This window comes from Salvelinus fontinalis, chromosome 4, assembly GCF_029448725.1.
Source record: "Salvelinus fontinalis isolate EN_2023a chromosome 4, ASM2944872v1, whole genome shotgun sequence".
In the NCBI taxonomy this organism is placed as follows: domain Eukaryota; kingdom Metazoa; phylum Chordata; class Actinopteri; order Salmoniformes; family Salmonidae; genus Salvelinus; species Salvelinus fontinalis.
This window is the reverse complement of record NC_074668.1, coordinates 37685644-37710121: the sequence shown is the minus strand read 5'-3', so window position 1 is coordinate 37710121 and position 24478 is coordinate 37685644. Positions and strand designations below refer to the sequence as shown.

The window sequence follows — 24478 nt, the reverse complement described above, 5'->3', positions numbered from 1 at the left end:
TTTGTTTGTGGGTGATTGTTCTTGTGTCTGTGTCTGTTGCACCACACGGGACTGTTTCGTTTGTTCGTTCGTTTGGCTAGTCTTTCCTGTTCGTGCGTTATTCGTGTCTATATGTAAGTTCTCAAGTTCAGGTCTGTCTATGTCGTTTGTTGTTTTGTAGTTTGTGTAAGAGTTTTCGTGTTTCGTCTTTCTTTAATAAATATCCTTTATGTCTGCATACAACGCTGCGTTTTGGGTCCGACCCTTACTCCTCCTCCTCATTCGAGGAGGAGGCATTAGACGATCGTTACATTGACAAAAATGAGTAATTATCTTTCTTAAATCTTTGAAAACATTTTTAGACCATGGCTGGTATAATGTTGAAAACAAAGTTGGCTAGCTAGCGTATTCCGCTAAAAAGAGGCAGTGCGTTAGGCTATGTGTAAATTCTTTCTAACCACATAAGGCCAACAAGGCGACAACAGATTTTCATTCGCAGCTGTCCATGGCCCAGAAAGCAATTCTCCGCGAATGGCTGCTGTCCACGGTCCTGAAATTATTTCAGTGCTGAATTTGCGAAGTAACAATACCACTATTACCGTATGTGTGTACATTTTCAGCGGCATTGCTGGTTTAAATGAGCTGATTTGTGCACATTTAGATTGTGTGGGTGAGGAACACCTTAACTCCAGCATAATACATGTATTTTCCCTGGCGCAGGGCCGGCTACTAGTCTACTATAGAATGAAGAATAATCTACTTATTTCGACAGTTTACTGCAGGTCCAAAATTGTACTGGTACGTCCAACACGGTTTACTACTACCAGCACTGGTAGGCTAGGCTACATACCTGTTGGTGGATATGACACACTGGATACATGCATTATTGATTACCTTTCTATTGCAGGCAGTCTCCAGATAATTCAGTGAATTAGGCCACAACACACTTTTCTCTCAATAAAATTGCTGAATCATGATGAGATACAGTCCTTAAAATCTTAACCTCCACTAAATACATTACAAGTAACACTGCTTTGTGCTTGGTTAGTTACAAGCATGCATTCATCAAGTTGATCCAAGTAAAAATATATATACACTGAGTATACAAAACATTAAGAACACCTGCTATTTCCATGACATAGATTGACCAGGTGAATCCAGGTGAAAGCTATAATCCCTTATTGATGTCACTTGTTAAATCCACTTCAATCAGTGAAGATGAAGTGGAGTACACAGGTTAAAGAAGGATTTGTAAGCCTTGAGACATGGATTGTGTATGTGTGCCATTCAGAGGGTGAATGGGCAAGACAAAATATTTAAGTGCCTTTGAACGGGGTATGGTAGTAGCCTCACCGAATTGTGTCAAGAACTGCAGCGCTGCTGGGGTTTTCACACTCAACAGTTTCCTGTGTGAATCAAGAATGGTCTACCACCCAAAGGAGATCCAGCCAACATGACACAACTGTGGGAAGCATTGGAGTCAACATGGGCCAGCATCCCTGTGGAATGCTTTCGACACCTTGTAGAGTCCATGCCCCGGCAAATTGAGGCTGTTCTGGGTGCAACTCATTATTGTTCCTAATGTTTGGTATACTCAGTGTATATGTATACTTTCCTACCTAATTAAGCCTTGACTTAGTAGGTTACATTCATTTTCTTTTGCGTCTCAGTGAAGCGTTCTGTCTGGTCCATTCTTGGAGTAACTCCTTTCTTTACCATAGATCAGGCTTTTTATAATCTAAGACAAACAGTTAGAAGATCATTCAAATGTATTAAATCAGCATAATGGAGAATTAAAATTCTGTGTTGGCATTTAGTGAGAAGCATGGGATTTGCTTTCCCTAAACGCCAACACAGAATTCCAATTCAGATATTAATACCAGTTCCTACCTTTCTGCAAACATACACTGTAGGTTGCACCTGCAGAATAATGGCATGCAACCTAATGCAGGGCAGTCCAAGACCCAAATCTGGCATTAGTCACCAGGAAGAATACTGACTGATAATCAACAAAAATTATGCCATGCGTGTCTCATGCTTCCATATCTATAATGATGGCACCCATAATTACTTGGCAGAACATTGAATGAATGTTATTCATTTAGTCAGTATTTCAAAGTATCATCCTGGTCTATCACCGCTCCCCGGTCATTGCACCTTCTTCTCAGAACAATAACATTGAGGGCATAGTGATCCATGTTCACCGTTTTGTAAGGTGTTTCCCTTTCAGCATTGAAATGAATAAAAAAGTTGACTATACAGTATATTTTCAGCTGATGAAAGAGACTGCAGTCTAGAGTCATGAAAAGAAAGAGACACTTTAAAAGTAGCTAAGAGTTTATTTTATTTATTTCTATACACACAATACAGTACACACAGATTCTAATTCTTACATATGACAGAATATCACACAACGATTATATAATAATGTTATATAATTACATAACCAGAGATAAGTAGGCTCTTCAGATGAAGTGTGAGACAGTGAGTGCTGGGCTTGTTATGTCAAATCCTAGCGCTTCTCAAATCCACAAGCTGTGGAGAGAGATGGTCAGAGAATAAAGTGAGGGACTGATGCAGGACAGGACACTCAGCCATACAGTACTCACATCCTTAAAGACCGCAAACCGTTGCAGCAGTACCACAGAGGAACAAGATCCACTGCAGAGAGATGATTATCTGCACAAAACATCACATTTTATATTCCTCTGTGGGGTTTACCTCTTGTTGTATATGAGGTTTAAGCCACTGTAAGATATGATTATCAAAGGAATTGCATTTAAAATGGGTTTCAGCAGTTTGAGATAAATGCAGAGGTGTAGATGGTAGCAATGGAATGGTGATACTGCCAGGGACTGGTGGTATTATGTTGATATATTTTCTTCTTTTGTTGTTGTTGGAATGACAAGAAATGTAGAGAGCTGGCACAGGCTATATACTGTACGTGCATTAAATACCATCACAGAAAAGACTCACACACAGAAAGGCATTTATACACACAGATGCATACATACTGGCACGGACACACTCACTAACACACAAAAGAGAGGCTTCTCTCTTTGTCCTCTGATTTTGATGATTCACAGGAGCGGTGACCTGAGGCTGGGGACAGTCTCTGCTTTTCATTCAGAGCTGGAAGACAAAACCTCCTCAGGCTATAAGACTTCATTTACTACTGCTGGAGAGCCAAGGAGCACTTAGCTTAATGTACGGGAGAGCAGAATGACCCTCACACACACACACGCTCTGACGCACATGGCCATTGGCCACACGCACACACCATTTTATCACATATTTATTCATATTTCAAAGAATCCTACTTTGGCAAAACATGCCCATACACATAGATACAGAGCTGCACATTAGCAGCCATCATCTGCAAATCAACAGTTATAGTGGGGGTGGACTAGTGCAAGAGTCTAGTCATAAAGTGCCTTATCTTTGTCCAGACAGCGATTTAGACATTGATGATAATAGTTTTTGCCTAGTGGGAGAGGTAACTGACTTAGCTCCCCCCTCTCCCATTTCCTCTCCTACCTTTGTTATTGGTCAGCTGACCTTTATCCCTCTCTTACACAATTGCCAGGGAGTGTATACTTACATTATATGAACGGAGACAGCGTTGCCATATTTACAGGCACAAGACCAAGAAGCCAACCCCAGTGATTGTATGGGAAAGGAGCATCATGAATGCAAAAGGACACTGGTGTTATTGCCGTCGTGATGTGATAGATGACTGTAGCCCGAGGGGATGTCCAATATCGCCAACATGTAATCAAAACTAATCTGAAAACAGCAGGCAGCTAAGAAAAGCACCCCCCTGACTATTATCACCATGGTCTTGTATGAGAGATCATCACTGTCGGATTTGAGCAGAAAATCGGTTGATATCATTATGATTGAAGATAGCACATTGTAGTTGTTGTCAGGAGTCTGCAGAAAATCGATTGTAGGCAGCAGCAGCAATTTTGTAGAAAGTTAAGTTACTTTACAGTTTATTACAGTAGTATAACAAATGTAATTATAGGACCTAAATTCTGTACATTGTACAGATACGTACATGCATCAGGTAGGCGAAAGGTATAAACAAACGTACTTACTTACTTAGGCCCATCGCTCATTTGGGAGCATAGGCCATCTTCTCTATGGCACTCTGTTCTGAGAAGTCTTCTCCAGCTCATTCTATCCACATTGATTATTTTATCTGCCTAAGGTATAAACAAAGGATGTCTTTTTTGTCAACGTACAGAATTAAACAACCAAACGTCAGCCAAAACCTGAATTATACTTTTTTCAATCAGTTTTAGCCCCGGACATTATTTCCTAATTTCTCTACTGTCTACTATTTCAAGGTCCTGAATAGTCTTACGTACCTGAGCTAAAATACCAGGGGGAGGAAAGTCAAATGGATTGTGATTATTGTCCTGGAACAGACTGAACCTCTTACAGGCTAGAAGAGGATGTGAGCTGCATCCCATTTCAACACAGGCCCAGGTGCATTTCCTCTATCTCAAACAAAGGTGCCATTTACAAATGGGATCTAGTAATACACAGTAATACAGAGTTTAATCTCACCCCTATCAACTGTAGTTTATAACCTCTTTCCACTACAAGAATGAGTGTTTTGAGAAAGGGCACTGCACTGCCTGTGGTAAGCATTATCTTCTGCGCTAACTCTTTCTCTTGTATGCCTGTAAGGATCAAAACACAGCAATTACCATTGATATCTAGAAGGGACAATATATCAGCTATTCCATGTGTAGAAATGAATGTGTACCATAGGAACAGTGAATAATAGTGATATTGTTTGACCCACCCACACACACTTGCTTACTAGTAGTCCATCGTATCCAATGATGACTTGAGTGTCTTAGTGTGGCTGTAGTCCAAACCCTGAACCACATTGTCTGTTGGAAATAGGGTATACAGACTCGGATTGGGGGTGGAGGTGCATTTCCTGCTTCATTTCACTTGTCATTGTGACATTGTGTCTCTTGTGACGGTTTCTTTTCTTTAGTTCATTCCTGTCACACACACAATGTAAGGATTATTTTATCATGTACCCATGCCTTGTTCTGTTATATCTTACCACTGCAGAAAAGCATACCAAATTAGCAGTTGCTCACTAATGCCATCATAAAGGGCAGGGAAGCTGCTACAGAAAGATCTGGTGACAAAATCATCTTCAAAGAGACATATGTAAAATGGAAATAGGTCATCTATGTGAAGCTACTGAATTCTGTCAGTCATCAGAACAAAATGCGAAATAATGAAATTAAATGAAATCGTATTTGCGCCGAATGCAACAGGTGTAGACTTTACCTTAAAGTGCTTACTTACAAACCCTTTCCCAACAATGCAGACTTAAAAATTAAGAAAAATTTGCTCAATAAAAAAAAGGAAATAGTAACACAAATATATAACAATAACGAGGCTATGTACAAGGTGTACTGATACCAAGTCAATGTGCAGGGATACAAAGTAGTTAAGGTAATTGAGTTAATATGTACATGTAGGTAGGGGTAAAAGTAAATAGACAATCAAGATAGATCATAAACAGAGTAGCAGCAGCGTATGTGAAGAGTGTGAAAAGGGGGAATGGGGATGCCTAGTCAGTTACACAACTGAATGCATTCAATCGAAATATGTCTTCCACATTTAACCCAACCCCTCAATCTGAGGTTGTGTGAGTGTGTGTGGTGTCAATATGCATTTGTGTGTGTGTGTGTGTGTCCAGTTTGTATTGAGCCAGCGCAAGAGAAAAAAAAGGGGGGTGGGGGGTCAATGCAAATAGTCCATGTAGCCATTTGATTAACTGTTGGCAAACTGTTAATTGAAAACTGATCTATGTGGTTTCATTGCATACTTTATCATGTCTTATCGACTTGTTTTCTGGACCATATGTTATAGTGACCTGAAATACACACCTCCTTCTCAGCCAGAGTAACCTATGCTTTGCCACTTAGGGGATCAGTTGTCAAGCACCCTTTTGGCACTACTGTTCCTCCTTGGCAGAATAGCCCAGATACTTTGTCAGTTTAATCTCAATGACACCGACACACATGGCATTACACAGTGTTTTCCCTCATGCATCTAATTCAAAGAAATGCCATAAGTATCATGTCAATGCTGCTAGCATTGTGTATGGCAGTGCCATTGCAGCCTTCTCACTGCGCATCCAGGTGGTAAGGAGGTCCTAGTCCAAGAGTAACATACATTTCTGCCATGGCCAAGAGGGACCATATGTCTCTGCTGTCTTGAGTCTGCCAGGGCTCTGCAACATATGGGGCTTAATGCTATTAAGCATGAGGTTTATGACCTCAAAGGCGTTTCTGTCTTCGTTTGTACAGGTGAACCTAGCTATGTGTCAGTCGGGCACAACAATGTCAACAGGCAGGTTCTCAGGGTGGTGGTATTCACCAAAGACATATACCTACTTCAGACAGGTAAGTGGGACTGATTGTTTTAATTAATGAATTAACCAAGGCAATGGTCTGCAGGCTACTAAACCAGCAGTAACCAGTACTGCTGCCACCACTGCCATGTGCTATCAAAGAAGAATGGACACACACAAGGTGTTTGCCCTGCTTAATGCCAAATGAGAAAGGAGCATTGACAGATCAATTTCAACTGGCAACGCAGCTAACGTTACAGTACAAGATGTTTACTAGCTGGAGTTAAATATTACAGTAGCCTACCTCTGATCAGTGAATAATACCAGCAGCTAGCAAGCTAACGCGTTAAAGCATGGCTCCAAATCTCACAGATTAATTTAGGCAGATAATATGGAGTAAAATCCATTGTCATCAAATAGTCTTTCTCGATACGGCTAGCTAGTATTGTAAACGTATGGCGCTACTACAACTAACTATTTCGTTATCTAGTTAAATCCAATTGTTACAACATGACACGCAAAAGTACATGACCATCATTTTAGACGACACAGAGTTCAACGTTGTTTCCGTTTACTGTTACCAGAGAAACGCGCTGCCCAATCAAAAGTCGTTTAGTAGGGACCTTCGACTCAGTAACCAATCTAATCCCGCATTGTTGTAAAATTAGCCAGTTTGAAACACAAACCAAGCGATTTGAAACTGTCAAGATCAACAAGTTGATAACACAAAACAAACGCAAGACGAAGGCAGTTCGAGATACTCCAAAGCACCAAGGTAACACTTTTGCAAATGTGGACGTGATATAAGACAAAATTAGACAAATTCGTTCCAAAGCTGCATCGTGTGTGTGTTTGTGGAAGCGCTAGTTTGCTATTGCTACTGTTAGCTAGCTATGTTTACTACGCTAGCTAATTTAGCGAACTGATACTGGTTAACATTAGCTAAATTAACGCCGGCTAGCTAGCTAGCCTAAATGATGTTGATCAAAATGAACATGGTCTGTGCTATTCGGGATTCTAGGGACGTCCCTACCGTAAACATTACCTAACCATTTAAAATGTCAACTTCAATTGGGTAACGTTAGGGCCGTCCCAAGGATAGCACGGACGTAGTGCTATGGCAAAAACCAAAACGTGCCCCAGGAGTTTGGGAAACTCTGCCTAACCATAAACCGTACTGCAAGCATTTAAATTTCAACGGGTAGGGACTTCCCGACAAGGATTCCGAACAGCACCGACCCTGACAATCACCAAACGAGATTTTGTAGGCTGTCGTCGCGAGACTACCCTAACCTTATCTACCTTTATGTTGGTCCTTCTTCTAGGCTGAATCTTTGAATATAGTACAGTAGTTATGTAGTTGGTTTACATCTCAATGAGCTATGTAGTAATTGTCATCATGCTATCTGACTTCATCCAAGTGCCTTTCCTGTTAAAACAACCAGTTGCATTTTTATGTATCTTTCCTCAGATGTCCTCAGATGAAGGGGATCTGAGCAGTCCAGTTCTGCCAGGGGACTCAGATCAGGGCAGCTCTGTCTCCTCTGAGCTGCAGGTAACAAAGCACTTACTTTTACAAATTTATGGAGATGTGTTTATAAAGAAAAATGCAATTCTTCATGTTTTAAAACTCATCAGTTGACTGTTTTGATGAGGTTGCATTTGAAGTTACCACAGCCACAAAGTCAATATCGTAAAAACCAATGGAAACTAAAATGAGCCTTTTGGTCTTCATTTAAGGTTATGGTTAGACATAAAGTAAGCAGTGTGGTTACGGTAAGGGTTAAGGTTAGGTTCAAAATCAGATTTTAAGAAGAAATTGTAGAAATATGTGGGGTTTAGCCATTTATTATGGATCCCCATAGCAGCTACTCTTCCTGGGGTCCAGCAAAATTAAGGCAGTTTATACCATTTTAAAAACATTATAATACACTTACAGATTTCACAACACACTGTGTGCCCTCAGGCCCCTACTCCACCACCACCACATATGCACTAAATCCATGTGTATGTGTGTGTATAGTGCGTATGTTATCTTGTGTGAATGCATGTGTCTGTGCCTATGTTTGTGTTGCTTCACAGTCCCCGCTGTTCCATATAGTGTTTTTTTAAATCTGTTTTTTAAATCTAATTTTACTGCTTGCATCAGTTACTTGATGTTGAATAGAGTTCCATGTAGTCATGGCTCTATGTAGTACTGTGCGCCTCCCATAGTCTGTTTTGGACTTGGGGACTGTGAAGAGACCTCTTGTGACATGTCTTGTGGGGTATGCATGGGTGTCTGAGCTGTGTGCCAGTAGTTTAGACAGACACTTCGGTGCATTCAACATGTCAATACATCTCATAAATACAAGTAGTGATGAAGTCGATCTCTCCTCCACTTTGAGCCAGGAGAGATTTACATGCATATTATTAATATAAGCTCTCTGTGTACATCCAAGGGTCAGTTGTGCTGCCCTGTTCTGAGCCAATTGTAATTTTCCTAAGTCCTTTTTTGTGGCACCTGACCACACGACTGAACAGTAGTCAAGGTGTGACAAAACTAGGGCCTGTAGGACCTGCCTTGTTGATAGTGTTGTTAAGAAGGCAGAGCAGCACTTTACTATGGACATATTTCTCCCCATCTTAGCTGCTATTGTATCAATATGTTTTGACCATGACAGTTTACAATCCAGGGTTACTCCAAGCAGTTATGTCATCTCAACTTGCACAATTTCCACATGATTTTATATAAGATTAAGTTGATGTTTAGTGAATGTTTTGTCCCAAATACAATGCTTTTGGTTTTAGAAATATTTAGGGCTAACTTATTCCTTGCCACCCACTCTGAAACTAACTGCAGCTCTTTAAGTGTTGCAGTCATTTCAGTCGCTGTAGTAGCTGACATGTATAGTGTAGAGTCATCCGCATACATAGGCACTTTGGGTTTACTCAAAGTCAGTGGCATGTCGTTAGTAAAAAAAATAAAAAGCAAGGGGCCTAAACAGCTACCCTGGGGAATTCCTGATTCTACCTGGATTATGTTTGAGAGGCTTCCATTAAAGAACACCCTCTGTGTTCTGTTAGACAAGTAACTCTTTATCCACGTTATAGCACGGGGTGTAAAGCCATAACACATATGTTTTTCCAGCAGCAGACTATGATCGATAATGTCAAAAGCTGCACTGAAGTCTAACAAGACAGCCCCCACAATCAGTTTACAATTGGCTCATTCATCCCCCTCCTCTCCCCTGTAACTATTCCCCAGGTCGTTGCTGCAAATGAGAACGTGTTCTCAGTCAACTTACCTGGTAAAATATAATATAATAATATATATTTTTTTTATCATACATTTCTCTCAGCCAATCATCAGTCATTTGTGTAAGTGCTGTGCTTGTTGAGTGTCCTTCCCTATAAGCGTGCTGAAAGTCTGTTGTCAATTTGTTTACTGTGAAATAGCGTTGCATCTGGTCAAACACCATTTTTCCCAGAAGTTTACTAATTGGTTGGTAACAGGCTGATTGGTTGGCTATTTGAGCCAGTAAAGACTATGGGGATATTTTATATATGAATGCTTCCGCTCAGTGTTTGAGATCAATTGACACTCTTTACCATGGCACTTTGAGATTTATTTTAAACTGCAAAACCCTTACGCACCACTGCACTTTGTATACCAGGGTTGGCTGGCCTTCTCTAGTCACTCGTAGGCTCAGTCACTGGTATACTTTTATTTACAAAGCCATTTTGGATTTACTTCCTTTTTATTTGGGCATTTTTATTGTTCAGAAATGTGGTGGGTACTCTCTTCGTTCGCTGGACTTTATCCTGCTAACTGTTCCAAATGTCCGAACTGAATTTGGTAAAAGGGCTTTTATGTACTCTGCGCCATCGTCTTGGAACACCTTACAAAATAATTTAAAACTGGAAGAACTTGTCCCGATTTTAAATCACTGATGAAGGATTTTGAGGCTGATTGATTCCCTGACCTGTCAATGTTTTTAATTTGCTGTTTTTGAATTTGTTATACTCTTGTGAATTCAATGGTTTTTACTAGATTACTTGTAGTTTTTCATGTTGTCTGTCTGTAATTTTTGCTGCCTATCTTGGCCAGGAAGCTCTTGAAAAAGAGATTTTAAATCTCAATGAGCCCTTCCTGGTTAAATAAAATAAAAAAGGGGGATTTACTATTCTTGGGTAGCGGAAAGACCTTAGCTTCCCTCCAGGCCTGAGGGCACACACTTTCTAGTAGGCTTAAATTGAAGATGTGGCAAATAGGAGTGGCAATATCGTCTGCTATTATCCTCAGTAATTTTCCATCCAGATTGTCAGACCCTGGTGGCTTGTCATTGTTGATACTGACTTTACGGATTTCAAAAGTACAATTCTTGTCTTTCATAATTTGGTCCGATATACTTGAATGTGTAGTGTCAGCGTTTGTTACTGGCATGTCATCCCTAAGTTTGCTTGTCTTGCCAATGAAAAAGTCATTAAAGTAGTTGGCAGTATCAGTGGGCTTTATGATGAATGAGCCATCTCATTCAATGAATGATGGAGCCGAGTTGGCTTTCTTTCCCATAATTTGATTTAAGGTGCCCCAAAGCTTTTTACTATCATTCTTTATCTAATTTGTCTTTGTTTCGTAGTATAGTTTATTTTTATATTTTTTTTGTTTAGTCACATGATTTCTTAATATGCAATCCGTTTTCCAATCAGTTGGGCTGCCAGACTTATTTGCCATATCTTTGGCCTCATACCTCTCAATCATAAAGTTTAAATTCCTCATTAATCCAAGGGGATTTAACAGTTTTTACAGTGAATTTCCCAATGGGTGCGTGCTTGTTAGTAACTGGAATGAGCAATTTCATTAATGTGTCAAGTGCAGCATCTGGTTGCTCCTCATTACACACCATAGACCAGCAAATATTCTTTACATCATCAACACATGAATCACTACAAAACTTATTGTATGACCTCTTATACACTATATTAGGCCCAGCCTTTGGAACTTTGGTTTTCTTAGATATGGCTATTATATTGTGATCACTGCATCCTATGGATTTGGATACTGCGTTAAAGCAAATTTCTGCAGCATAAGTAAAGATGTGATCAATACATGTTGATGATTTAATTGCTGTGCTGTTTGTAACTACCCAGGTAGGTTGACTGACAACCTGAACCAGGTTGCAGGCACTGGTTACAGTTTTCATTTTTTTCTTGAGTTGGCAGCTTGATGATAGCCAGTAAATATTTAAATCACCCAGAAAATATACTTCTCTGTTGATATCACGTACATGATCAAGCATTTCACACATATTATCCAGATACTGACTTTTAGCACTTGGTGGGCTATAGCTGCTTCTCACAAGAATGGACTTTAGGTGAGGCATGTTAACCTATTACTTCAACAGTATTTAACATTAGATCGTCTCTAAGCTTTACAGGAATGTGGTTCTGAATATACACTGCAACACCGCCCCCAGTTGGCATTTCTGTCTTTCGGTAGATGTTATAACTATGTATTGCTACCACTGTATCATCTAAGTGAGTTTTAGAGATAGTCAGAATATGAATGTCAGCTGTTACAAGCAAGTTATTGACTTCATGGACCTTGTTTCTCAGGCTGCATATGTTAATTTTAGCGCTTTTCTGGGTTGCTTGATTGTTTTTAATGCTTTACTGGGAAGCTTATCAGAAGTAGACTTATTCGTGTTATTTCATATTGGAGCTGATAGTGCAGGGTGACCTGCACAATGTGGTCTTCCTACTAGGGCACACTGCCTCAGTGCTAACAATGTAACTCTGGTTCATAGGCTTATGATTACTGCTTACAATAGCTGTAGGATAAACAGAAGTATTCAGTGCAATTAGGGGCACATAAATGAAGTTACTTACATTGTGTTTGCCAATGCCCCTAGGATCATGTACATTTGATGCAGCATTATGACGACTCATTGTCTCAATGGTAGTGGTTAACTGAGCTGGTCTTGGATCATTGAACAGTCATTGTTTCAACGCAGCCTTGAAATGCATGGACAGGAGCCAAGATGATTTGGATGGACTCCTTCATTCCTGTAGAGTATCTTCTATTTCCAGAAGTGACTCCAGCAGAGCAATGAGTCTTTCAGCCAGATGTGTAATGACAGCAGTCTGCTGAATCTTTCACACCCGCAGCCCAACGATGGTACTGGACCTGAAATGATTGGCCATTTTTTTGGAGTCTTTTAATGCAAAAATCAGTTCTTTAAAATCAAATTTCAAATGTTCCGAACTAGCCCTCCTGACGTCGTTTGACCCCACATGGGCTACGACAGTGTCAGCTCCCGGCATTTGTCGTAGAACTGTCAGAAGCAGCCTTGTGATGTCCTGTACTCGTGTAGCACAGGGTTTCTGCCTTGGGAACCGAAATGTTTCTCACCATAGTGTTGCCTATGATGACAGCTGGTGATGTTGAATGGGCCGCTCAGGCAGCCTCACGGTTGGATGAGGGTGGGAGCTTTGTTGCTGTGGTAACTAGTAACTAATCTATCTACGCAGTAAGCAGAACTTTATTGACACTTTTTTTATTCACATTTTTTAAACCTTTATTTAACTAGGCAAGTCAGTTAAGAACAAATTCTTATTTACAATGATGCCCCCCCCCCCCTGGGTTAACTGCCTTGTTCAGGGGCAGGACAACAGATTTGTTTTACCTTGTCAGCTCGGGGATTCGATCCAGCAACCTTTTGGTTACTGGCCCAACGCTCTAACCACTAGGCTACCTGCCGCCCCGTTTCAATGTCTCTTCTCATATGATGGACAGGATGAATATGAAGAACTTCTCCGCTATGCAGTGGTCACTCCTAAGTATGACCCGCAGCCCGCCGCTCAACTGCAGCTTCTGAGTGCCTCACAACTGTCTGCGGATGGACGGAGTTCCCGTGGAAATGATGACGCGAGGTCCCATCGCTCAGCAGGTACAGTGGGCCGCTGCTCACCCACACACTCGTTACACTAAGCCGTTTTGACAGACGCACAGCTTGAGGCCCTCCACATTGCTCCCTTCAAATGATCCACTGTCATAAAGGATTTGGCTTCTCTCCTGCTTTGGGTCTTTCTGTTAAGAAATGCTCCTCTCTCTGTCGCTGTCTTTTAACCTGGGCACACACAAACTCGATTGCACCAAGCCCAACAAACTGTTGAATGTTCCATGTGTATTTCACAAGTACCCAAACACTTGACATGGAGAGATTAACTGCTTGATGATAGCCAAGACCTGTCCTTAAACACAGACTGAGAGGCATTGACACTATTAGTTAATCATATAACTGAGAATGATATCAGACCGTACATTACAGGTGTGTAGGTGTCTGAGGTATTCTATTTAATATCAGAAGAACCATTAATTCTCTGTTCCCAGCCACAAGCAAGCTTACGCGCAGCTTACACCCAGTCTATCAGTCTTTTCTCCAGACCACGGCATTCTCAGTTGTAGAGCTTAAACTGTCATGGTCTAGTGTACTGGGATGTAAAAAGCAGGCAGGATTTTGTGCGCCTGATTGGTAATGATATGCTGGCATCCTGCCCAAACTGCTCTTTAGAGTACAGCCTTTTTTTCTTCTCACTGCAGGGTTTAATTAAGATATTGCCATAAATGCATTCCTGGATGAAGAGCCAGAGTTTTCTTACTTAGTATTCTTACCATCACACGCACTCTCTGTTTCTCTATCACCGTTTCTCTCTCCGGCTCTCTCTGCCTCTCAGGCTCAGTTTCTGAAGCTGAAGATGGGAGACGCTGTAGCAGGGGAGTGAGGTCAGCACGGGCCTCCCCTTTTATAGTGGAGCCAAGGGCACACTCACACACCTTTGAGGGTAAATACACACAGCCAACACATGCTTTATAACTATAGTCCAATAAAAAGCATTATTATAAAGACCATGAGACTGAACAGGAATGGGATATATACAATTATAGTATACTATTTTGATGCTCCCAGAGCATCAAACATTCTTTGGGACCACTGTGGTTCTTTATCAGGTCTGTGTGCAGAAAATCAACCCAGTCTCTTGACCTCCAGGTAATGAAGTGATGGCTGGCAGGTCATCTGTTGCCTCAGACGCTCACTCAGACAGACACTCAGACAGACTGCCGACGCCGTCTGAGAGCTCCAGACACGGCAGTCCAGACCCCCTGGTCACCGTGGTGACGGAGATGTTTATATCTGAGGAGAACCTGAACAAGATGGAGAACATCCTGGACACCTGGAGCGACAAGCTCAAGGTTAGCCTGCCCTGCCTCTTTATTGTCTGTCTGTTCAATGTCTGGCGATTTTGTTTTAGCTTGGCGAGAATAGAGGCTGTGTTCTATGAGGCTGTGTTCTAGGGTTATGTTCTGTTGGCCTGATAGATGCGGTAAAGAGGCCAGTGGTACTCGACCAAAACAATGGAAACGCATGGGGAGGGGAAGATCCCGAATCTCCTCATTGCCCCCCAGCAAAATTAGTGTACATTTAGGCTATTGTTTATATGTGTATTTCACACTATGTTGAGGTAGAAATCGGAGTATCATGCTGTATGGATGTCAAACCCAATAATATGTTCATGTCATCGTCACCAATCAACTGCATTACAGTTTAAAAACACTTGACTACCACCACCGATTTCTCTATGCTAGCTATGCTACCTGCTTATACGAACAGGAGTTAGCATTTAGCAGTCATTTCTAAACCTGAAAAGGGACTATTTCTAAACGTTATGCAGCGAAAAACAGCCAAATAAATCCAAATCTGACTTTAGTAACCACAGTGTGGGCCTGTTACGATGCATCAATCATGTCGGATCATGTCATGACCAATATCCACTTTGTTAGATCAGATTTGTTGAATGTGTGCCAATCCGGCGTCCCTCTTCTATCCCCCACCGTCTGCGTTCCATTGACCTCGTTACCGCATCTACAGCGCTTATCAGATGTCTCTTTCAGTGATGTGTTTCCTAAATGATCAGGAAGTCCTCATCTGATTCTTGATTTGTCATTTGTGATTCAGTATCTATATTGTGCCGTTGAAGTGGACTGCTATGTTTCTTTGTTAAACCATTCCATCCCTGTCTCTCCACCCCAGGCCAACGTGCTGATGGAGCTGAGGAAGTGGAAGCTGGCCTTCATGGAGCAGCACAAGCTGGAGGTGATGAAGGAGAGGGAGAAGCATGCTGCCTGTATAGCAGGCCTCACAGCAGAGATGGACAGCCTGAAGGAACTGCTCCACACCTACGAGACCTCCAACCAGAGGAAGGACGAGGTACGCAGTCTACACATATCATACCACACACACCTCCGCACCACACACCCACTACTGGTAGGGTCTTACCTATGTAAAGACAAGTCATACAGTTCTCTTCAACTGTGTGTGTGTGTGTGTGTGTGTGTGTGTGTGTGTGTGTGTGTGTGTGTGTGTGTGTGTGTGTGTGTGTGTGTGTGTGTGTGTGTGTGTGTGTGTGTGTGTGTGTGTGTGTGTGTGTGTGTGTGTGTGTGTGTGTGTTATTGTTTTGCCCTGTAGGTGATAGTGAACCTGAGCCAGGCTGTGGACAGACAGAGGGAGAGGCTGGAGCTGATGAGGACCTTCACCCACTGGAGACTGCAGCACAGCGAAGCCAGGGAGCAGGTGAGGGACAGGGGGAGAGGGGTCTCCCTCAGAGGGCTAGGGTGTGGTTGAGATGGGGAGCAGTGGGTACGGGACACACGTATACGGCACACTGCATCTTAATGTCTGTTTTTTAAATGACAGTTCACCCCTTTAACCAAGGAATGAGTTGCACATGTCTATTCTGTGAAATGAATGTCATAACATCCTTGGTGAACTGTACAATTTAAGCGCTGACAGTACTCCAGCAGGGTTATGCAAATCCTGGATCTCTGCATGATTAACCGACACATGCATTACCATGTCACATCACATTGAACATGCATACATTACGTTTTCACACTTAGATTTTCCACGTGTGATTTTTTATTTATTATTACGTCTAGTATTATTGGTCCGGTGCCTGATATTCATGGGTTAAATAAGTGATATTTGCATCCATGTGACAGTATTTAATACCTCGTTTTTCACTAAATATCTGAAGTGTAGAAAATCCCAAGTTTTTTCCTGTTAAAATGTGACGGTTTGATTCCTGTGTGTAGCAGAGTCTTCCTAAACATTCCTCCTCCTGTCCCTTGTCTGTCCTGCGGTCCCCCGTGTCCCTTCCCCTCCCTCTCTCCAGGCCCACAGTGCCCGGCTGGCAGAGCAGCACTACCGTCTGCAGCTGAAGAGGAAGGTGTGGGCAGGCTGGCACAACCTGGTCCAGGGGAGCTGGAAGGAGAAGGTGGAGAAGGCGTGCCGCGCCCGGGCAGAGGAGGTCTGTGTGCGCCTGTCAGCTGACTATGAGGACAAGATGGCAGAGGTAGGGAGGAGCTACACACACACACACACAGGTTGCTACATAGAGTAGGCCTATACAGTTCCAGCCATATAATTGCATATGATCTCTGGTTCCAGCACTCTGAAATGGTGTTCTGTCCTAAGAGAAGAAGACCGTTTCACATGAGCACAGAACAGTAGCTAACTACACTTACTGCACAGCCGAGAAACTGAATAAACATTGTCTTACAGAAATAGTGTCATTCACCATACTGCATAGTTCTGCAGGCCTGGCACCTTTCAGCTTTTTAAATGGCAAATATACCTTTTTGAAGGTTTTTCTGTAAGTTGGGCTATGTGAAGAGATTTGAATAATGTTGATGCATAATTGCTGCACTACAGCAGTGAGTGAGCCTGGTTGATGGAGGCTGCAGTTAGAAAGAGAGGAGCAAGAGCAGGAAGTGGGCCTAGCACGCAGAGAGAGAGAGAAAGAGGGAAGGAGGTAGGGATGGAGGAATATCGACCGTTCCATAGACGTGTAGAGCAGTGGAGGCAGCTGAGGGGAGGACGGCTTATAATAAGGACTGCAACGGAGCGAATTGAATGGCGTCAAACACATGGAAACCCAAGTGTTTTGATATATTTCATACCATTCCGCTCCAGCAATTATCACAAGCCCTTCCTCCCCAATTAAGGTGCCACCAACCTCCTGTGGTGTTGAGACAGTATAGTAAAGGCTTGTAGGCCTAGCAAAAAGTGAGGGGGAGGTAAAGAGAAGGTTTTCAGAGTGGATAAGAGGAATGGCAGTACTGTAGATGTGCAGAGAAAGAGTAGAGCTAGAACAGAACACAGCCTGGGAGAGAGAGAGAGAGAGAGTTATTAGAGAGGGATAGAGGGAGGGAGAGATGGTTATTACAGCGAGAGTGAGGAATTGCAGCATGGAGTAGGTGGTCAGTTCAGAGTTCAGGAAGTGAAACAAGCTTCCCTTCAACCTCATTCCTCAGTTACAATCGAGCCAGTCCTCTTATTTATGTTTTCCCCAATGTCACCTTTGCATTTTAATTACAGTACAGTTAACAATGATGATAAATTAATGAGTCCCTCTCTCTCCTTCTCCCCCCCTCTCTCTTTCACCCCCTCTTTCTTCTCTCTCCTTCCCTGTCTCTCCTTCCTCTCCCTCTGTGTAGCACGTGGCAGCGCTGGATGCTGCCCAGGCTGAGATCCAGAGGCTGCACTCCGAGAGGGAGCGTTATGAGGAGTCCATGAAGAAGGCCTTTATGAGGGGCGTGTGTGCCCTCAACATGGAGGCTCTCAGCATGTTCCACACTGGAGAGGGACGAGCGGAGCACGACCTGCACGGTTAGTAACACCCACACACGGCTCTGTCAAGAAACCCCTCTGTTCCTGACACTTTAATTCGTAGAACAGATTGTTAAAAGAAGTATATTATACTAGGAATGGGCATGAGTAATCTAGTACTCGAACGGACGTCAAAACGTTTCAAGTGCTGTGAAACTATTTAGTGGAATGTGCTTTGTGGCTGCCAGAACGGGCAAGTGAAATGTTGTCCCAAATGTTTTGGATTCTAGTGTTCCATTTGTACATGTGCATTTGCAGGGCACTTTTTTTTTTTTTTTTTTTACAAGCCTAGCATCAAACAGTCTTCTCCCTAAATTCCCTTTCCCCTCTGTGTCTCCTTCACTCAAATGCATTCCACCACTCCCTCTACACACAGGTGCTGAGTGCACACACACAAGCTCATGTTAGGCCTACAGAAATAAATGACTACAAAAACGTATCTAACTGATGGGATACACAAGCTACATTCCTTGACAAGTGACAACATGTTATCACAAATTGAAAATGGACTGGTTGATTGAATTAGGAAAATATGTGTTCCAACAACGAGCTGCAGTTTTGGAATAATTATATGAATAGAATTGCGTCCCGTCTATTTTCCTCTTAGGCTACTTTCTGAATTGCTAGTGCCATTTAGAATTGGTTAGCCTAGGCTATAACCCCCCTCCCTAAATATAGACAGGTTCCACATTGAAAATATGCAAAAACATTAGTTTGATAAAGATCAAGAGGGTTTTTTCATTCGAATCATTAAGCCTAGGCCTACTCATCAAACAGATGTCTGGGACATAATTCATCAGCATACTGTGTTCAATGTGGAGATGGTAATCCATTTGATAAATTCCAAAGAACAGGCATAATAAACTAAATAGAACATCTGTATATCGAAAAGAAAACAGATTTTGGTTGATGATTCACCAAATTGAGCCCTGTTACAAATTATCAATTTTTGAGACTAACTTTTCCAGACTCGAAATGCGCATCACTTCGTACTGGCAACTTTTTTCATTCTGAAAAATATTCAGTTTATATATCTTAAAAATCTCAAATTTGGACTCATCAGATCAAAGGACAGATTTCTACAGTTCTAATGTCCATTTCTCGTGTTTCTTGGCCCAAGCAAGTCTCTTCTTCTTATTGATGTCCTTTAGTAGTGATTTCTTTGCAGCAATTCCACCATGAAGGCCTGATTCACACGGTCTCCTCTGAACAGTTGATGTTGAGATGTGTCTGTTACTTGAACTATGTGAAGCATTTATTTGGACTGCTGTTTTCTGAGGCTGGTAACTCTAATGAACTTATCCTCTGCAGCAGAGGTAACTCTGGGTCTTCCTTTCCTGTGGCGGTCCTCATGAGAGCCAGTTTCATCATAGCGCTTGATGGTTTTTGCGAATTGACTGACCTTCATGTCTTAAAGTTATGATGGACTGTCATTTCTCTTTGCTTATTTGAGCTGTTCTTGACATAATATGGACTTGGTCTTTTACCAAATAGGGCTATCTTCTGTATACCACCCCTACCTTGTCACAACATAACTGATTGGCTCAAACGTATTAAGAAGGAAATAAATTCCACAAATTCACTTTGAACAAGGCACACCTGTTAATTAAAATGCATTCCAGGTGACTACATCATGAAGCTGGTTGAGAGAATGCCAAGAGTGTGCAAAACTGTCATCAAGGCAAAGGGTGGCTACTTTTTAAGAATCTCAAATAAAAAATATTTTGATTTAACACTTTGTTTCTACAGGATTCCATATGTGTTGTTTTATAGTTTTGTTGTCTTCACTATTATTCCACAATGTAGAAAATAGTAAAAATAAAGAAAAACCCTTGAATGAGTAGGTGTGTCCAAACTTTTGACTGGTACTAATATATATATATGGGACAATTCAGCAATTAGGATTGATCTGTAATGGTTATGATTTAATTAGGCATTGTTGCTCACTGTTGGCATATAAACAGTGCGGGCCTTGTGTTGTAAAAATATATATTTTACTCGAACAGTCCAAAAATGTCTAATGCCCACCCCTATATTATACTACCTCCCCCAGTTGTATCTGATCAAGCCACGCATTCAGTTTATTAGTCTATTGCCTAGGCTCTGTTACCCTAAAACACAGACACACAGACACAGACACTTAGACACTTTGGCTCCTTGTGTGATGATGGTAAATCTTTGGAAATGCTGACTGCGTGGTGCTCTGTGAAGGTTGTAACCTTGGTGTGGCGGTCGTCGTCCGTAAATGCATGTATGAGATTTTAGGGATTCGGCTTGAACTTAAAGAGTGGTTCTAGTTTCAACACATATATTTATGTGTCTGATTTGAGGGGGGGGGGGGGGGGGGTGTAAATCTAATTCAAATTTTCTCATCAGAATAATCTGGAATGTCATACAGTAATTTGTCTTTTGTTTTATAATTGACAGGGCCGCTGTCTGCAAATTACAGAATGTGATTTATGTTGGTCAGATTTGATTATACTGGGCTTATTTGATTATCAGCTTTCACATGTCCAGTCATGAAGCTGGTCTGGCTTCAGGACTTAAGCCCGTGTACAGGTGATTATATGACTGCTGTTATTGGTCTTCCCTCCATAGATGCTCCGCCCCCTCGGGATGATCCTGGCACCGGCTCATTGGCCCATCTCCAGCAAAGGCCTGCCTCCTCCACTCGGTTCAGCCCGGTCCACTTTGACCCCCCTGTACCACCGTCCCAGAGTGACGCAGAGGAGACAGTGAGATGCTGACACACACACATGCGCGCGCACACACACACACACACACCCACCCTGGTTACAGTCCATAAATGCAATGGCAATCACTACTACTATGGATCAGGTTCCGCCATCATTAAACATCATATTGTCATATAATTTGCTGCAGTTGTATTTATTCTTTCTCAAGACTAAACATTTTCTCACTAACAGTATTTTATAATTGCCACTACACAATGTTCAGTCGCAGCCTGTCTCAAGATAATGGTTTATGACTGCTGACTCCTCAAACACACACAAGAGGCCTCTGTGTGATACATTGGATAGACCTGTTGTATTTACAGGGCATCAGTTTGTCTAATTTCGTCATCTCCTTTCCTGTGTATGGGTTTCTACCTGCACTCTTAATATTTGCCCACTCACTCTCTCCCTCTCTCCGTCAGGTGGGTTCCAATGTCCCAGCCTCTAGAGTTGAGTTGTTCCCCTCAACCACGGTGGTCCACAGCACCCTACCACCAGGGGGCACTGCAAGCTCCCACAGACAGGTTAGTACTAGCATCGATGATGGTCTATGGCACTGGGAGCTTCTTATGGCCATGTCCCGATTCTCTACCCCGCTCCTAAAGTGTGCACTTGCACACTTCCTGTCATGGATCTACAATCATTGCATTGGATTGGTGTAATCATTGGCTAGAGGGAGTTTCACCCAATCTGAAATCCACAATGGGAAGTGTTTGAGAAAAGGGTGTCAGCCACTGTCTCTGGTTACTGTGACCTTTTCCTCACCATTTATCAAACAAAGTGAAAGGTCACGCGTATTTGTTGACTGTTCCTTAATGATCATCATTTGTATCAGGTCAGTACACGGGTGATCACATCGGGTCAACAGAAAGCCTCCAAAACCGTGACCGCTCGCATCACGGCACGCGCCGACCTCCGCGCTCCCAGCTCCGTCCGTGCTTCCAGCAACCTCCAGGTCATGGGTGTGGCTCCTCCCATGAGCTCTGTCATCGTGGAGCGCCATCACCCCGTCACACAGGTACACCATCATCACCTAGCATGTCTATTTTACGATGAACCAAAATCACCAGACAAGTTGATTTATGATCTGTAGAAACACACACCTTCGCTGAACAGACCTCAACCTGTCTCACTTATCGCTCTCTTTCTCTCTCCTAGCTCACGGTGGGTCAGGCCACCGCAGCTAAGTTCCCCCGCTCCTCCTCTCAGCAGGGCCAGGGCCCCTACAGCAGCAAGAGTTCCTCCAGAACACACTCAGCCTACCACGTACACTCTATCAAAGTGGTTGAGTAAACACACACACACACACAACAATATCACCTATGGTTCACATAGGAAAATTCCACTACCTTATATGCAAATACAAGTAGTCTTCCCGTACATGACTTGGTCAAGGTGATACAGGTGCAGAATTGAATATTCCCAAATATTCTACACATACACACACACACACACACACACACACGTTCACTACTATGAAAGAACTATGAAGGACCTGAACCATTTCTGTGAGAACTAAGTTTAGGATTAAAGAAAATAACTTTTCAAATGCAATCAATAAACCTGATAACACTCTGGAATGGAAGGTAGAATGGTGACTGCTGGAAACGCCTTGTCTTTTCAGAGCATTTGGATAATAACTTTTTCACTAGTTTTACTTCTTATTGTGAATGACTGAACTGTTTTTGTATTTTCTTCAGTTTTTTTATTTGTTGTTTTTAAATGATGGAAAGTCAGTCTCTTGACTGTTGTGTGAAAACGCATATTTGAAACAATATTGCGTTGATGATGTGTTGAGAACACTTGTGGTCAAGTTTTCAGGACTGTATCAAGGCCATATGTTCATGTTTTGATCAAAATCTGCACTATAAACTTTTACAGTAAATTGCTTGAACATGAATAAAACACGAATTGCAAATATTCTTAGAATAATAAACCATTCACTAATTAATGTACAGTTGAAGTCGGAAGTTTACATAAACTGAGTTCAAATGTATTTGGCTGAGGTGTTTCACAAATCCTGACATTTAACCTTAGTAAAAATTCCCTGTCTTAGGTCAGTTAAGATCACCACTTTTGTAAGAATGTGAAATGTCAGAATAATAGAATGATTTATTTCAGCTTTTATTTCTTTCATCACATTCCCAGTAGGTCAGAAGTTTACATACACTCAATTAGTATTTGGTAGCATTGCCTTTAAATTGTTTAACTTGGGTCAAACATTTCAGGTAGCCTTCCACATGCGTACCACTGTGAATTTTGGCCCATTTCTCCTGACAGAGCTGGTGTAACAGTCAGGACTGTAGGCCTCCTTGCTCGCCTACACTTTTTCAGTTCTGCCCACAAATGCGCTATAGGATTGAGGTCAGGGCTTTGTGATGGCCACTCCAATACCTTGACTTTGTTGTCCTTAAGCCATTTTTGCCACAACTTTGGAAGTATGCTTGGGATCATTGTCCATTTGGAATACCCATTTGCGACCAAGCTTTAACTTCCTGACTGATGTCTTGAGATGTTGCTTTAATATAGCCACAATTTTCCTACCTCATGATGCCATCTATTTTGTGAAGTGCACCAGTCCCTCCTGCAGCAAAGTACCCTCACAACATGATGCTGCCACCCCTGTGCTTCACGGTTGGGATGGTGTTCTTCAGCTTGCAAGCCTCGCCCTTTTTCCTCCAAACATAATGATGGTCATTATGGCCAAACAGTTCTATTTTTGTTTCATCAGACCAGAGGACATTTCTCCAAAAAGTACGATCTTTGTTCCCATGTGCGATTGCAAACCATAGTCTGGCTTTTTTATGGAGGTTTTGGAGCAGTGGCTTCTTTCTTGCTGAGCGGAATTTCAGGTTATGTCGATATAGGACTCGTTTTACTGTGGATATAGATACTTCTGTACCTGTTTCCTCCAGCATCTTCACAAAGTCCTTTGCTGTTCTGGGATTGATTTGCACTTTTCGCACCAAAGTAACCTCATTTCTAGGAGACAGAACACATCTCCTTCCTGAACGGTATGACGGCTGCGTGGTCCCATGGTGTTTATACTTGCGTACTATTGTTTGTACAGATGAACGTGGTACCTTCAGGTGTTTGGAAATTGCTCCCAAGGATGAACCAGACTTGTGGAGGTCTATAATTCTTTTCTGAGGTCTTAGCTGATTTCTTTTGATTTTCCCATGATGTCAAGCAAAGAGGCACTGAGTTTGAAGGTAGGCCTTGAAATACATCCACAGGTACACCTCCAATTGACTCAAATTATGTCAATTAGCCTATCAGAAGCTTCTAAAGCCATGACATCGTTTTCTGGAATTTTTCAAGCTGTTTAAAGGCATAGTCAACTTAGTGTATGTAAACTTCTGACCCACTGGAATTGTGATACAGTGAAATAATCTGACTGTAAACAATTGTTGGAAAAATTACTTCTGGAATGCACAAAGTAGATGTCCTAACTGACTTGCCAAAACTATAGTTTGTTAACAAGAAATTTGTAGAGTGGTTAAAAAACGAGTTTTAATGACTCCAACCTAAGCGTATGTAAACTTCTGACTTCCAACGGTACATGGAAATGTGTACTACTGTAGATCCATTGAAAAAGAACCACACAAATGCTCTCATTTGGGAAAATATAGAATCTGGTTGTCTGAATGTATGTCTGT

At 42.0% G+C, this 24478-nt stretch overlaps 1 protein-coding gene across 4 annotated transcripts in view; it reads left to right on the top strand.

The window, feature by feature from the left end:
* poc5 (POC5 centriolar protein homolog (Chlamydomonas)) overlaps positions 1-24467 on the top strand; it is a 33982-nt gene extending 9515 nt beyond the window's left edge. For 2 of the 4 annotated variants that reach the window (XM_055920037.1, XM_055920038.1), the window contains 13 exons: positions 6330-6425; positions 7845-7928; positions 13152-13305; positions 14093-14200; positions 14407-14609; positions 15448-15624; positions 15883-15987; positions 16589-16768; positions 17913-18084; positions 20683-20819; positions 21242-21343; positions 21655-21837; positions 21978-24467. In XM_055920037.1, coding sequence (XP_055776012.1) covers positions 6342-6425; positions 7845-7928; positions 13152-13305; positions 14093-14200; positions 14407-14609; positions 15448-15624; positions 15883-15987; positions 16589-16768; positions 17913-18084; positions 20683-20819; positions 21242-21343; positions 21655-21837; positions 21978-22112 — 1824 coding nt within the window. In that variant the 5' untranslated portion in view covers positions 6330-6341 and the 3' untranslated portion in view covers positions 22113-24467. The other 2 variants (XM_055920039.1, XM_055920040.1) reach the window with 2 other exon arrangements.
* Positions 24468-24478: the final 11 nt, after the last annotated feature.